Here is a 17091-nt window from a genome sequence, read left to right on the forward strand (position 1 = left end):
CTGGATGTCTAAGTGCATAAACAAACAGATCTGTTTCTGTAAGCTGACACCAGTTTCAACCACACTTCATTTTCTTGTTTTTATTCATCTCATTTGCTTCTCACAGAAAACTAAGGATATTTGGATTTTTGTATGTTAAAATGTAACTGAAGAGCACCATAACTTATGTTGGTGGGTTTAATCTGATCTCCAAACATTTGAATGTACAACTTCAGTGTTTAAGTACTTATTGCAGAACACACTGTTTTCCAAAACTAAATGTCTGATCCATGAATCAGAAACTAAATACTTTGGTTCAATGACGGCTTGTTTTCAGTCCTATCATGTTGTTCACATTTTGACAGACCAACACTTAACACAAGTTATTGAGACATTGACATTTCATGTTATATACCCATCAGTTAGATTTTGTTTCAATAAATTAAGATGAAGCAATAGCCGTTGCACGATGCTACTTAAATAACCTACATTTATTACAAGTCAGCCTAGCATGATTACATTTCCCATAAATGCATATCTCAACATCAGCAGGTGTTTCGGCTAATTATTGCAAGACACTATCAAATGACACGAGCTGATCAGACCTGGGTGTGTCACGTGGTTGTTGTCACGTCGCATCACCTAACAGTGTTCACTAAGCTTTGGGTATTTGGCTTGGGTGTTGAGTGGCATGGTCTTAGCACTCTGCTTGGATGTCAAGCTGCTCGGACATCCTGCCAAGATGTGCTTTAGTGATGCTTGTATTGAGCAAATAGAGCACACTGCGTCATCACAACCACCATCGGCTTAAGAGGTTTGCCTACATGGCAGAGTTCAGCTCGAGTGAGTGTTCTGTGTCCCATCTCATTCTGCAACCTTGTGTGGCCTGGAAAATGTTCTTGAATAGGTGATGATAGGACTCTGTAATCTCTGCAATCTCATAATTAATGAAGCACAAGTTTTACCTGAGAAATCTTAAAACATCTAAAATGAGACAGTGTTTCTAAAATGGATGCTTTCTGTCCAAGATACATTTACTAAGCCTTAATATTAAATACCTACTTTTTGCTAAACATTGCTTTTGTGATTGGTCATGTGTGCAAAGTTGATCACGTCATGCATGATCATCTGTTCTCTACGTTATCCAGACCCCAAGAAAACAAACATACACTTTCAAAAGTAAACTCTCGCTAATTCAAATGTTAATATTTAAATCTTTATAGAGTGGGGTATGTTAGAAAAGCTAATAAAATTAGCTTCAAATGAATAATTTAACTATAGGGAAATATACTGTTAACTTATTTTCAGCAAATCAGATGTTTGAGGGTTTAACAAGTATTTAGCTTGTCTTGGTAATGAGGAAGTGGCAAACCTGGCTCTGCACAAAAGTTAAATGAACCAACTAGAACTGGTTCACATATTCTCAATAAAATGTCTGGTTGCTGGGGACAATCACAGGCTTTTCCAGGTGAAGTTGTTTATCACTATCATCTGGTTTCCCTTTAGCTCCCCTGTCAGCATCATATTGCATTTGGAAGTGTAGCGGGATAAGTCATCCCTGTGTGCAGACTAATTAGGGCGTGGCACACAATATAAGAGGCAGTTGGCAGCTATTGTCACAGCAATCACAGAAATCCTAAACACAACTGTGGCTCATGGTGTCATAGGTATGAGTGTCCTCTTGCCTTTGGTTTCTTGTGTTGCTCTGCCATCTGGGTAATTATTGCCTCACCTGCATTCTAGATTTTTCTTATGTGGGTTGCCTTCAGTTAGTCATGGTTGTGATCACTGCTGAAATGTTCCTTTGTTCATCTTCACTGAGTGATGTAATGCAAAATGGGCCCCTTTTGTAGGCACAGCTGGAAACGTGTCAAGCTTCTACCTGAGTGAGAAGAGTGTCTGCTTGGTATGTCTACAGTCACAATATTGCAGAAATTCCCAGCTAATGTGCTGCCTCATGCCTCTCACCATCTGAAGGCCTGGATTGCTGCTGCTGCTCCTACTCTGGTCTAGGCTGCAGGAACACTGCTGCTCTGTTCTGTCCTGAATCTGTTAGTTCCAGAAGCCGAGCCCCTGCTCAGGCCAAAATGTTTTTGATTTGCTTTTGACCTTTTAAGTTTCCTGTGTCATGTATCGCAGCCAGATTATTTCATAGTTTTAGTTGTTTTTTGTTTTTGTTTTGTTTTATTTGGCCTCCACCAGTGTATGTTGCATTTTAGCTGTTCATTGTCTCACTGGTGGGAGACATGTTGGTGTAGCTGTTGATCTCCAGTGACTTTCAGATACAGCTTTCATTCAGAAGTTGTGTTTATGTTTTATCATTTTTGTGTTCCTTTTGTGGACTTCCTGTTGTGGCAGACTCCGCTGGGGGTGGCACCTCCTTTTTTTTTTGAGCTGTGAAGTTCTGCATTTCTTGGTTTGAGTGGTGCATGTGGACTAAGGGATTTTTTTTGGGGGGGGGGGGAGGTTCCTCAGTATATCTGCTACTCCCCCTCTACTAAGCCCTCAGCTGCCATTTTTATTGTTGATTTTTAAGTTTATTAATTTTTACTTGTATTTGGATGGAACAAGTATCGAATTAATATACTTATTAGTTTACCTAGGTTTCCCCGTAGACCATTTGCCACAGAAGCATCATGAACATATGCCTAAACCACCTCTATCTGAATGTGATGATGCTCCTCTCCACACCTCCCATCTCCTCCTGATAACCAATTTAAGCTATTGAATTAAAAGGTATATAATAACTGAAAGTTCTTTGAATACAGAGCAAGCTCACATTCCGTCCTCATTCTTACATTTTTTTTTTTCCATTTCAGCATGCCAGAAGTGTTCTTTCTCTGATGTTAACTTACAAAATATTTATTGGATATTCTGTAACTACTACAAATTAACAAATGCAAGGATGTATGTTTCTTATTCTTGTGGTTTACAAGCAGAAACAGACTGAATCTAGCTCAGAAGATGAAGTTGACAGCATTGAGTCACTGAGCCCTGTTGTAATGACTATGCTCACTAATTAGTGTTTGGACTCGGTCAATGAGCAGTTATTATAACATGTACTGTAACTGTAAAATATGCTGTAACAAGTTGCACTAAAATTAAGTAGGTTTGAAATTTATGACTAAAAGATATAAATTTAAAACGTTAGTGAGACATTTGATTCCCAGTTTTCTTATTTATTTTGCTCAGTCAGGGTTATTCAGTGAGTCTTTTGGGAGTTGCACTTAAAAATGCCTGGTCTCAAATATGTCAGTTTTGTCAGGTCTTGCCAGGTGTGTCTTGCTCTGACTTGCATGTTCCTCCTCCTCCTCTCCCCACCCCTCCCCTGTGATCTACCAAACACACCCACATTGCAGTATTCCAGCGACCTTAAATAATCTTGACTCATTCATTTGTACCTAATTTGACTCTTTATTGTTCAAATCATAGTATAAGTGCTGTTATAGGTTTGCAGCCATGTTGTGAAACATCAAATGACCATATCATGTCAAAGATTGTGTAATATGAGCAGGTCTGTGTTTGTTTTAACACATGTGAAGACAGAGGGAGGAGTAAGTGATTTCATGTGTGTTTGTGGGAAACAGAAACAGGCAGCAGGTATTTATGGGTCTGTTTTGTTCCTCCTCCTTCTCTTTTTTCAGTTCAGTTCAATCACTGAAACAAAACAGTTTTCAGATATCCAGCACCTGAAGCATAACAGACACCTGGAGAACCCTAAAGCAATCTAATATCAACAGTATATGTGTTGGGGCGCTTGGGTTGTCTTCTTTGCCTCTGTGAGTATGTTATTTTACTAACTTGTGATGTTTTGCTGTAGTATTTTGTTTCGTAACTGCCCTGGAACCTGCATGCAGCACAATTATGCTGTTTTGTCTGGAAACCAGAAAAACCAGGACATTTGATGAGTAAAAAAATCAAATTGCATGGTATAAACGTAACTGGACAACTGGGTTTGTTGTTGTTGTTGTTGTTGTTGTTGTTTTAAAGTCAAATCATGCTTTTGAGCTTTTTCTCTACATATTCTTGTACAGAATGTGTGGTGGCCTTTTGGTTGGTGACTGTCGAAGCTCTATTTTGAATTGAGTTATTTAAAAGTAAAATTTGTCTAAGGGCAAGGCATCATCTCACACGCTACTTGCAGTCCTACTTACCGTATTTAAAATAAAAAGATTTTATTAGATTATTCAAGGAATTTGTACACTTAATGTGGATTGAAATGACTTTGTTATCTGCTGAATCACTATGCTATGGTGGCACACATCACATTGTTGAAGACCAGAAACTATGTGTGACTTTCTTCAATAACAACAAGGCCAAATTGATCAATTTTCAGATATAAAGTCTCATTCCCCTGCCCTGAAATGACTTTATGAGAGCTGAGTGCTTAACCTGTTAGCACTGGAGGCATTTGACAGAGTACTCACAGCCAACACTCCCTTGTTTTGTTGCAGTTCATATATATATATAATATATATATATTATAATTTACCAATGAAATGGTCAGATGTGACATGAAATTTTGAGGCAATTCCACACAACAGAACTTCACCTTCTATAAAGCTTTGTGCTTAAAGGACGGATCCAACTCCAACCCCCTCTACCCACCCATTTCAGCTTGTTCTCACCTCTTTGTGTTTCTCTATTGTATTTCAGGGTGCGGCTTGTCCACCCATTCATTTATTTCTTCACACTCCTTCCACTTTTCACTCCCTAAGAGATGGAAACCCCTAATCAACCAAGAAGCATCGACTTCCGCCTGACTACCTGCAGGGATACGCAGTGCCACAGCCATGGTACCTGCGTGCCTCCTCAAGGTGGTGGTACCAGTCTGGTGTGTGACTGTGACCTGGGCTACCAGGGTGAGTTCTGTGATAGCACAGTCAATGGAGCATTGAGTGTGCCGCTGTGCATCAGTGTGCTGGCTGTCATCATTGGACTGCTGATTCTCTCTTTCATCATCGCTAAGTTGCGACAGAGACAAAAGAAAACTTACAGGTACTGAGATGTCATAATTACATTTATTTTTAAAGGAAAGTGTAATTACAATGTGCATACCCCCATCCCACCCCCTATTTTTATTTTATTTTTATTTTTTTCTTTGAGATTAGATCATCTTCAGTCTGCTTTCTCTAGCAACTCTGGTATTGTAGCAATGATAAAAATTTGGCAGCTAAGTGGATTTTGGCCCAGTTTTGTGGAGAACTGGCACATAATACCAACAGCAGATTATGTGTGGTGGCCTCAATTAGGATACGACTCAGATCTGTTTGTCTCAGCACCTGAACCAAGGGCCAATGTGTCTGAACCAATTCGGGGCATCATCCAGGCAATACTTAGGCTAGTTTTTTTCTTCTGGTCTGCTGGCTTTGAACCATTTTGTAAGGGCTAAAACATTATGAAATGAATCTACCAACTGACAACAAAATTTCTGATGGTAAAAAAGGGAAAATAAATGAGTGGCTTGGTGTTGTAAACCAGCAGTGAGCCAGCCAGAATGTTTTAATCTGCCCCTAGAGGCATTCTGTTGTATTGCACCTAAAGGTGCTTGCGTATTGCCCTCATGTTTCAGATCCCAGTGCCAGCATCCATCTTTTATATTCTGTCTGTGGCTGTGTTATCATACATTTGGCAAAACGTGATGTGTACATTCATGTGAAGGAAAATTGGCTTAATCAGATGGTTTTTTTTTTGTGGTTTTTTTTGTGTTTTTTTTTTTTTTTCTTCCCAACAGGAGACGTCTGGCAACACAATGTAGCTACAGAATCGCTGTTTAATGTGGACATTAAACTATATCTAAGGTAGGTGTATGGGTCGAGATATTTAGTCCTTAAATGCTTCACTTAACTTGGATAGAAAGTTACTTGTAAGTCATTTGTACATTCACAAATTTTTTTTTTTTTAATTTGTAATTTTGTTGCACTTGTTGCAATGATAATAAAGTTCTACTCTGTTTCACTGACATGTAACCAGCAGTATTCATTTACTTTGCTTTTCTATTAGACTTTATTAGAATTTTGTTTTTGTTTTTTTTTTAAGAAAAGAAATAAGAGTAATGTGACTCCAGTGGGAACATGCTGTAAGAATGCTTTTACAGAAGGCAACTTACGCATTTCAGATTTCACCATTTACTTTGGTGTGTTTTAGAGCTTCTTGTTTGTTCAGGTCTGTAAAGTTACATGCAGTGGAATTTTCCTGCACAAAGGACACTTCCTGCAAAGCCTTGTTCCAGATTTTTGTCCTCTCGAAATGATCTCCATTAAATCAGTCATCATTAAAACATTTGCACAGTGTCTACCTAGTGGCTGGTTCGACACACCTCAAACAGTTAATGAACAACTATCATGAAATCCACTGTTTCACCAGTTAGCTGTCTAGACAGGAGCAAAACCTAAATTCTTTTTTACTTTTCTTAAAAGAACCTGCTAACATCTGGTTCTTAAGTTATGTGACAGTGCTTAGTCAACATTCAGTTCTGTGTCAAATGATTGTGCAGTGTACATAGAGTTTATTCAGCTCCATCACAGCTCTGCATGATTGGAAACATAGGATTTATGTGTACATGCTACATTTTCATGAATCATGTATGTGCCAGAGACAATAAAAATGGGTACAGCTCTCTATTTCTTTAAAGACAATCATTGACAGACATTGTGTTGTTGAAACTTGAACTTTTTTAAAGTTTTTGATATAAACTGTGTGTATAAGAGTAAGGTGATGAGATGCTGTTGCAATGCAGTGTGTGAGGAATTTAAATTATTGAAGGATCAGAAATCATGGTACGTACATAAAACATTATGTGTAACTTCTCTCATTTGTGTCCAGGTCTGCAGTGGTGATATGAACATGTGATACGACTGCCGCAGTTTGAGCGTGAATCTTGGATGCAATCTCCTTTTCTACGCTTGACAGCTGATGAGTGAATTCTAATGTTTGGCTTTTTCTGCAGCATCTCAAAGACTAAATTCCTGAACTAGCAAGCTGAAACACCATGACTGATCAGTCAGTTTATTCCTTCCAGCTAGAGGCAACGCCCTGTTTGCACCTCCTGTTGATACTGCTGAACTCGGTCATAGTGCTTGAAGAGGAAAACTGGAGTTCTGTTTTTCATATATCCTCTAATAATGAAGAAAAAAGAAAAAAAAATACAGCATCCCCATAGAAATCATTCATCAAAGGCAGATTTTCTGTATGTATCCTGCCAAGTCTGTAGTTAATTTTGATTAACTTTGCAAGCCTTGTAGATACAGTATGGACCTTTAGCAGATACATTTATGCAGTTTACAACATGATTATTAGCATACAAGTCACTGCCCATATTTGCACAACTGTACCCATCACTATGTGCATTGGACTGTAGGCCATGTTGACTTTTCTCCGCAGCAAATACTTATACTAATGATAACATAGTTTATCTTTTAAATATGCGATGACACAAGTTGTACTCTGCCTTTTTACTTAAGTGAATGTGTACTTTCTGTTGTGCGTTCTTTTTTCACAGTTCAGCTACTCTACAGGGAGCTAAAATGTTTCATCTGATTCTGTAATTTTTTAAAAATTTTATTTATAAAACAAATTCCTTAACCCAGTCTTGTCAGAGATTACTGTAATCTTGCACTTTAGGTAGTTGCTGCTTTTTGTGTCAACATTATTTCAAACCTCTGAATTTTTTTTTTTTTCTTTTTGTTCAAAATCAAACTATTTTGCTGTACAAATACAAACGCTTCTATTGCATACAACACTGACTTTTTTTTAGATCATTATGTCAGCAAGAGTGCCTCTCTGCTATTAAACCTCAGTTTCCACACCACATATTCAAAAGGTTGGAGAGTTGGCAAGCACAAAATAATCCCACACAGCTGTGGACAGTGTCATTAAAGCAGTAAGTGCTGATTCAGAGCATGAGCGCAACCTGAAATTGAATGTAATGAAAATAATAGGTGTCTTCTGGTTCTCAGCTTGCAGACTGGTCAGATTTACTGAATCACAAGCTGTCCACTCAGTCATAGCTTCATAGCAGTCATATGCCAGACTTGGCCCATTGTGAGAAATAAAGTTATTTTAGGTATTTCTTGGCCAGTGTTAAGTTTTTTTTTGTTTGTTTGTTGTTTTGTTTTTTTGTGCTGCAGCATCTCTTCCTCCTTGCGCTCTGCTAAATGAAACATGTAGACTTTAACCTTTTTTTCCTGATAATGACAAAGAGCAGTGCTGAGCTTGCTTTTATTATATTGTTCTCATTTTTTATAATTATCCATGTAGTCCTAGCTGAATGTAACCACTAGGCATTGCTTCTCTAGTTATGTAAACTTGCACTGCATGTCTAGAAATTTGAAGAAAATTATGGGCTAAATGTGTGAATAATTGCATTTTTCTGTTTAAATGGACTGGAAATGTTGAGTAGTAGTTAGTTATATAGTAGATGAGTCATTGTTTGCAAAACATCAAAGAAAATCAAAGTTTTGTTAATGTTTCATTATGCTCTCAGTAAATCAACAAAATATTGACTTGACTGTTCTTGTTTTATTTTCTTATTTTTCTTTTGTAATATCACTACTGTTGCTGAAGGTTTAACTTGATTTCTTAATTAATGGCAAGTAAATTTAATCATAAGTAAAACACAATACTTAGAGTGGCTTCCAAAAGTATTCATACTCCTTGAACTTGTACACATTTTGTCACGTTACAACCACAAACATAAATTTATTTTATTGAAATTTTAATTGAAAGACCAACACAAAATGGCACACAATTGTGAAGTACAAAGAATATTAAATAGGATTTTACATTGTTTTAATAAGTAAAAAACTGAAAAGTGCAGTGTACAAACGTATTCAGCCCCCTTCACTCTGAGTGCAACCAGTTGTCTTCAACAGTTGCTGAATGATCGAATGTTGGCTTAATGACTGGAGTCTGCCTGTGTAAAATCTAATTTCATTACAAATAAAACTGTTCTGTGATGCCCTCAGAGGTTTGTTAAGAGAATAGTGGAGAGTAAACCGCATCATGAAGTCCAAGGAACACAACAGACAGGTCAGGGGTAAAGTTGTGGAGAAAGTTAAAGTGGGTTTAGACTATAAAAAGATTTCCTAAGCTTTGAACATCTCATATACCACTGTTCAGTCCTTAGTATTAAGTCCAAATAGCTCACACCAAGGTTAATATTGACACACTTAAGCAAAAACTATTATTCAATTTTACCACCACAGATTGAAGGTTTATCCTACATGCATGCAGACACACACCCTCACACAAATACTAGTTGCTGTTGGGTTTGTTGTTGATCATGGTTTTTACAGTTTTTTTCTTCTCACAGGTGCTCCAGATGATTGTTGTTGTTTTAGAAGCCTTCAGGATGTGAACTGTTCCTTTACAGGTGTAGCAGCTGGCTGTTTAGTTTCTCTGTTTAGCTTTGATTGCAGTTGTTGTGGTCTGTTTTCTGCCTTGTTGTTTTGTTCTCCCTTTTTCTATCTTTTCTCTTGCTATTTCTCCTTTATCCACCTTTTTCCTTCTGCTGTTTCTCCGGTCTGGTCCAACGGTTATAAGCAGAATTGGCAAAAAAAACAAACAAAAAGTTATAATATAATAATAAAGAATAACATTCACACCCTTCAGAACAAGTCCTTATCTTCTTCTAATGATTTTTTTTTTTTATAAAAACTATTACACTTCAATTGCCCTCTGGGATTATTAAAGTCTTTTTCATTTAATCTCATTTTCATTTCATTTCAAGACAGGATTGTGTCACAGATTTGGGGGGAAATATTTCTTTGAACCAACAAGCCACTGATCACTCTGAATGAGATCCAGAGGTCAGCTTTTACTGCTGTGGGCCATAATTCCAAACTCATGTAGACGCTTGGCACCATCTCTTCAATACCATTCCTGCAGTCAAATGTGGTCGTGGCAGTATCATTCAGGATATTCTGGAAAACTTTTCCAATAAGGGAAGTGGTATCTAAAACATTCCAAGTCCTGGAGTGATGTAGTAGAATATCTCTGGGGAGACTTGATGATACTTGCACTGAGCCTTCTCATTCCGAGTGGCTGAGCTAAGTGATGGGAGAGAGTTCCAGTAAGCTATTGTTACTGAGAAAGGTGGCTGTATAGACTATATTTGCGTGTGGGGTGCTGTATGACAGGTTTTTTTGTTATAACATTTTTGTAAAAATTTTTAGAAAACACTTAAATCTATATCTTCTCTCTTTTTTCTTAAAATTATTTAAAGATTTTAAGACGACCTAAACTGTATTTTTTTAATGATGTCTTTTGCCACATTTTGAAATGTTTATCTCCCACTTCTTATCTGCCTTCAGTTGTCATCTCATTCAAAGAAGGCATTCTTTTTTGTTGTTTTTGTGACTTAGTAAAACAAGGCCTGCACATGCCAAGTGGTTTACAACAAAGAGACATTAGAAGACATCACATTCCAACATGCAATACAACAATGAGACAAATATTTCCACATGAAACTGTTGCATAAACACAGTGATACTGAGTGGTTGGACACAAGACTCTTTGAAAGACCTAGTCTCACAACTTGAATTGCAGTCACGAATAAAGATATTTCTGTTTTCTCCCCCACCCATCTGCACCTGGCAGGACAGGCAGGCAGAGTTTATAATGTCATATTGCTTTTTCTTACATGCATTACATTATCTTACATTACACATGTTTGATGTAGAAAATGTAGAAAACCTGCCAATAATTGCTTAACTTTGGTCCACTTATTAATAAATTTCTTTAGTATGCATTTCTTTTCATGATTCCATTAATAAATGTAAAGCATCTTTACAAAAAAATTGTATACATATGACATTCTTACTTTCCTTTATTCCTACTGAATAGATTGTAGCAGTAGGTTATGTATAATTGTGTCTTTGTTTATCACTTTAAAATGGTCCAACTTCACCATGTTTTTAAGCCACTAGCTGCCATGGAAATTATTTTGTCAAAGATCGAAGCTGGCTTGACTTTAGTTAAATTAATGTTCATGTTTGGAGGTAGTCTTAAATAAAATGCAATAATAAAAATAAAAAAAGAACTCTAAGCCTGGGATCCTTTCTAGAGATTTGCCTTGACCAGGTTTTAAAGCTTTAGAAGAAGTTTTTTGTCAATGTTATATCATTCTTTTCAAATAACTGAAAACAACTAATTGACACAAGAATTATATACAAGTAAACCCTCAAAACCTACACTGGTTCATTCAAAAAGTTTCGGAACCATTATTTTAACCCACCCAACAAAAATAAGACGGCGGGAGAAGGTTTCAATTGTGTTTGTGGGAAACAGGCAGCAGTGGTTGTGTCCTTTTCCTCCTGGCAAAACAATCTTGTCACAATCCCATTGTTCTGGAGTGATGCACTTTTACTGCACTGGCTATTTGTCTGATGGTCCGCCTTGCCTTCAGCTTTCCAATGGCACAATCTCAGTTGTGACATTGTGATAAGATGTCTCCAAAGCTGTGGTGTCTTTTTTTATTGGGTTGAATGTGTTTCAACCAAATAAGGCCAAAAATAGAGTGCCTCATTAGTCAATTCCTTAATTTAAAATTATATTATATTATATTATATTATATTATATTATATTATATTATATTATATTATATTATATTATATTATATTATATCATATTATATTATATAGACCAAACCCTGTTGCTTGGTATACATATAACACCATGGATGAATCATTTAACCAAACTAAACTCAATGAATTTGCCTTTGTTGATTTTTTTTGTTTGTTTTTTTTTTTAGGATACAGAGATGGACAACTCTGGTCCTTGAGGTTTTAGATACTTCCCTGCTCCAACACACCTGTTTCAAATTAAATGGCTCTCCTCAACAGCTTGTTGAAGTTCTGCCCAATCATGTAGCCCCATTAATCTGATTCTGGAAACATTCAAAACCTGCAAGACTGCAGCCTTTGAGGACTGAGTTTATCCATCCCGCCTGTGAAACCTTCAAAGTCTCAAGCTGCTAGAGGAAGACACATTTTTAAAAAAAAAAAATCCATGTTTAACAAGTACAATAATCACAACTGCAACATGTTTTGCCTTAAAATGAAAGAGTTGTTTTCTCTTTTTACGCCAGCGCAAGTCTAAAAATTTCAGTTAAAATTTAATATTTTATGAGTACAAACAAAGCAAAACTAAGACAAAATGTGTCTTACATTAAACATAAATATAAAATAAGTTATTTTCTTCCATTTTGTTGGGTTTTTTTTCTGGTTTTCACAGGTTTTCTTTACTTTTTTTAAGTTATTTTCTTCCAATTAAGATAATCAGACCTCTTACAATAGATGTTTAAACACAGTGAGGCTACTTTTATAAATGTCAGTGTTTTGCTGATGGAGCTGAGCCTCACACCTTTCATCTAACTCAGACGTCATGGGCTGTGCTGTGCAACAGGTTCTGCAGGGTGAACTGCATTGTGATTAATTATGGCCACAAATGGCACACCAAGAACCTCACAACAGCTGCTTGTTTAAGATGTGAAGCCAGTTTAAACAGAGCAGATAATGTCTCTGGGCAGGATATAGACAGGACCCAACCTCTCAGACTGGTCCGACTACATTTTCTGTATATTTAAAAGGCTGAACTCACTGGGTAAAAAAGGGAAATAAATCTGTAATCATCTTGTATTACAACTTTTCTGCAGCTAAGATGAGGTTTTAATCAGTTTATAGCAGGTATTTGCTTCCTTGTTGTGCCCAGACAAGCCTCCATCAATGCACAAATGAATCTATGTGTATTATGAATGTAATGCATTACAAAGTTTCAGCTATTTCACATAGTATTTGCAAGAAAAAAATTTTTTACTTAACAGCATGATAATAGGAAAGAGTGCACATTTAATAAGAAGTTTCACAGAATAGTTGGTAAAATGGATTAATCACTATTTTTAAAATGGAGCTGTTGTCCTTCAAGATTGGCCTTCATTCTAAAGTGCAAAAGAACATTCATTCACTTATTCCAATTCAGGGTAGCAGGGAAAATAACTTATTTACATAAAATACACCAAAGGAAATCATGAATGCATTAGGAAATTTACACAGGAAAAACTAATGTATAAGCTTCCATAACCCTTTAAAGCCTGACCCTAGGAAAAATGGGGAGAAAATTCTCTCTCTCTTTCCCCAATCCCCCCCTTTTTTAAAATCATGAGTCTTTATTTGGTTCTTTAAAAAAAGTTTTTAAAAAAAGTAATAGTAATTTTTTTAGGAATATGGTTATTGCCGTGTGATATGTCAGAATTATTGTAATGTAAAAGGTATCCTTCAAGGGACAGAATATCAGATTGTGTTAAACAGGGTATTAAACAAAGTTTTTACCATATTGATGCAAAAGGTCTCAGAAACTGTATCAAATATGATACATATGGAATTAAAGGGTTAAAGATGATGAGTAGCTATAACGTGAGATCGGCATAATTCAATGTCATGAACCACAACAAAATTATACCTAAAATCAAATTTTTCAGGGTTATAGGAGTTTATTCTACGATTACGTTAAAATATAATTCAGAATAATTCTTCGTTATTCGTTTCTTCATAAATACACAATTACTAGAATATACTGTTAAATATTGACAGAGATTTTTAACTCAGTCATGTTTCCAAAGATGAAGATATTTAAAGAGATTCTGCTTTAGGATGCTAATCTGACACCACATGTTTTACTACAATACTCTCTACATTGTTCTCCACCCTTTGTTCTTTTAGCGAAAAGTCAAATACGTTTTCCTTCCATGCGTCATCAGATGGAGCAGATGCCTCTTAAAGATCAACATCATATGGTCTACCATTAAAAGAAGTGTTTCCTGACTGGGCTGCGGGGCTCTTGGCACGTGGGAAAGACACGTCATCATCCACTGAGTACTTGGAATAAGGGATGCTGCTGGCGGTGCTCCTGGGTCGGTCCAGGTCGATGCGTCTCGGCTGCGGCTGCGGCCTCGACTGCGCCCTCGGCTGTCCGAACCGTTTGGCGGCTTCTTCGACCCGTATCTCTCCTCTGTTCTTCCCTCCGCAGCAACGGCAGATCCCGATAAACATGACGAAACCACCAAGGACTTCAAATATCCCGCCGATGTAACCCAAAACTATGCAGTAGCCCACGCGCACATCATTCTGCGAGGTCACCGTTGTGATGTTGGTGATGATGTGGGTGTACCAGGCGATCGGTATGATGGTCAAGACACCTGAGCAGAAGATCAGCAGCCCACCCAGACCGGCCACTACCCACTGAGGATTTTCCTTCCAGCAGCGCACTCCCGGGATGGCCACAGCCAACCCGATTAGAGTCACGATGAGGGAAGCCAACATCAAACCCTGGGCAATGTTGATGATTTGGTTACCGAAATAAGGGCTGTCCAAAAGGGTGCAATCATTACTTGAGCTGGTTGTGGTGGCTTGACAAACATCAAAGATCCCTTGCTGGATGAAGACATTAGATGGTTGGTTGGGGATGTTGTTGAGGGTCCTCCAGTTTGGGGACACGGTGGAGGTCAGATTCAGGATCCATCCGCACGGAGCCATCACCATCCCAAAGATCAGGATGCCCGGGGTGCGCATAGATAACCGGACCCACTCCTGCGCTGATCGCTGCGTCGGCATGATTGCTTCTCTGTTGTTGTGTTCTTACTTCCCAGCTTAATGCAAATCCAACAGATGCGAGTGACTTTTGACAGCAAGTAAATCCTCTTAAAAACAAGTTCAACTGAAACTTGTTTGTGGGCGGAGACTTCCACCCACCTTTCTGTCTCAATCTCCGAATGGGACAGGTGTGGCGCGCTGTGGGGTGGGGCTTTGTCATCCTCACCTGCCCCTGCAAAGAAGTTTCGACGAGCCTTTTTCTCATGCAAATGTGGGATAGGCTGATAAAGAGCAAGAGTTTTCAAATTCTTTTCAATTTAATCCAGTTTCAAAACAATAAATTCTGATGCTTAAAATGAGAAAAATTATTTGCAAAAATCATTTAGAAGTCTAAAAGACAACAGAAAATAAACAGCAGTAGTTGATAGATATTAATGAAAACTGTCCACATGAGACACTTGGATTAACTGTTTAAGTGAAAAAGGTTTGATTTTCAAGATTACTTTAATCCTCTTTGAAAGTATATTGATGTTTTAGATGGTAATTAGCCTCTATATGGCCATCATTTCAAGAAAACTCATACATAATATCAAGACCAAATGAATTTTTTATTTCAGAAAATTTAAAAAATACAAGGTTCAGATAAAACTTTCCATATTGGCTTCATTTGAGGCTGACAAACCCAGAGAACATGGCTTTGGTTTGAAAATGCCACTATGACTGTGTGAGACTCATTAGCGAACAGAATGCAGTTCTGCAAGAATCCATTCACAACATAAATACCTTTCTGCTACACCATCTATGTTTTTCTCTTTGCTCCATCCCTCTTTCTATCTGATCATATGTCTCATTCTATCTTTATCATAGCTGCATGTTCCTTTTCCTGTGGTTTCTGCTCCTTACAATCTTTCTGAGGTCAAACTGGTCTTTCAGAGATTATGGATAATACACAAATACTGATTAAGTCTTATTACTATGATCAGAAATTATTCTCAAAAACCCTAAACAGGTATGTTTTCTCATGAAAACTGCTGAGATGCCAGTGACTGTCACTCTGCCATCACTGAAAAGCTGAAAGAGATTTTAATCTTAATACAAGATGTTTTCTGACTGTCGCTTAATCATCAAAATATCTATTTATCTGAATGAATCATGACTTGGAGAACTGCTAATTTCACTGTGAAGAAATAAAAAAAATTATTCTAAACAGTTTAAGTGTTGACTGCAGCTTAGTATACTGTCTTCACTACCAGCATGTGGCTGTTTTCTGCAGCTTTGATGTCTAATGTTGTGAGACAAGAATTTTTTTCCTTGACAGTGCAAATTCAAACTGTCAAGTAAAATGTTCTTCAAGCCGCTGAGGTTGTTGTTGCTTTTGTTTCAGGAACAGTCTGTGTGCTTTGACACAGAAAGTGCATTTGGAAGAAGTATGACAGGTACATCAGCCAACTAACCAGAAAGACATTGCATCCATGACACAATGTTGTTTTATTCCGTTTACAAGCCGAAACTATTGAAGCAGCTGTAACGTTTGATCAGCTGCCATAATGTTCCTGACATGAAATCCATCAAGGATCCATGGTACAACACAGGGAATTTGCATAATTGCCTGCATGTTGGATGTGATGTTTGCATAAACTGACATTAATAGTGACCAAAAAACATCAAAACAACTTGAAACATATAAGGACAGCCACTTCTCGTTCCAAAACCTCAAGTTTTGGAAAATATTTCTCTGTTTCGGTGTGTTTTAATCTATATATCTCATCCAGATGAAAGCTATAGCTTCTATCATGTTCCACTTCCACCATGCTGACTTACATTGCTTTTGAGCTGCCTTCCTTAAAATAAATAAGTGGTCAGCCTTCCTCATTCCAGGTTTTTATCACAATCCTGTTGTGTGACTTTTATACTATTTACATTCTCAGTAACTATGACTCAGGGATTCCAGTAAACTGCTTTCCACATGAATCAATGAGAAAAAGAAAAGAACACCATGTTCAAATTAAGAATGATCTGATCCTCCACACACTCTCCTTCTGAATTTTGGTTCATTCTTTGTTCAATAAATGAGATGTTATTGTTTGTCTGACATTGTGTCTCATTATGTTCTGGTATGTAAAAGCCTGAAATGTACTTTTTCATATCGCTGCTGCTGACACATTTTCTCAGGTGCATTACTTTCCGGTTTGATCTCTGATGTTGTACTTATTAAGTTCTTATTAACTTTAAATTTTATTTAGGTTCAAGGAGAAATAATCACATTGATAGAACTTAAACTCATGCCAGATCAAGAGGCAATGTAGATATGGTAAATCTAATGTGGCTTTCTTTTCAGAATGTCTGTTACTATGTGGTGGACTATTATAATTCTATTTAATCAAAATAAATAATAATATTCATAATAAATATAATATCATGTTTTTGAACATTCCCACCTAGAGGGAGATTTTCTGAACCTTTGCATCAAGTAGCTGCTTCCAAGGGCGACCGTGTTCAAGGACATGAATGCAGCATGTCATTT

The 17091-nt window shown here is 37.2% G+C and overlaps 1 protein-coding gene and 1 long non-coding RNA gene across 3 annotated transcripts; one reads left to right on the plus strand and one right to left on the minus strand.

The window, feature by feature from the left end:
- Window positions 1-1613: 1613 nt before the first annotated feature.
- Window positions 1614-8483, plus strand: LOC121630465. 2 transcript variants are annotated; one of them, XR_006008534.1, is made up of 5 exons: window positions 1614-1695; window positions 3624-3758; window positions 4636-4977; window positions 5714-5780; window positions 6805-8483. It is a non-coding gene; the product is annotated as an uncharacterized LOC121630465 (long non-coding RNA). The 2 variants fall into 2 exon arrangements; XR_006008533.1 differs by lacking the exon at window positions 1614-1695 and adding an exon at window positions 1713-1885.
- Window positions 8484-12772: 4289 nt separating this feature from the next.
- On the minus strand, window positions 12773-14663 carry cldn23.1 (claudin 23.1). The gene has a single exon (XM_041970754.1). The coding sequence runs from the start codon at window positions 14586-14588 to the stop codon at window positions 13752-13754; it is 837 nt and encodes a 278-aa protein (XP_041826688.1). The 5' UTR covers window positions 14589-14663; the 3' UTR covers window positions 12773-13751.
- Between the last annotated feature and the right edge of the window lie 2428 nt (window positions 14664-17091).

The sequence above is a fragment of the Melanotaenia boesemani genome, chromosome 19 (assembly GCF_017639745.1).
Source record: "Melanotaenia boesemani isolate fMelBoe1 chromosome 19, fMelBoe1.pri, whole genome shotgun sequence".
NCBI lineage: Eukaryota > Metazoa > Chordata > Actinopteri > Atheriniformes > Melanotaeniidae > Melanotaenia > Melanotaenia boesemani.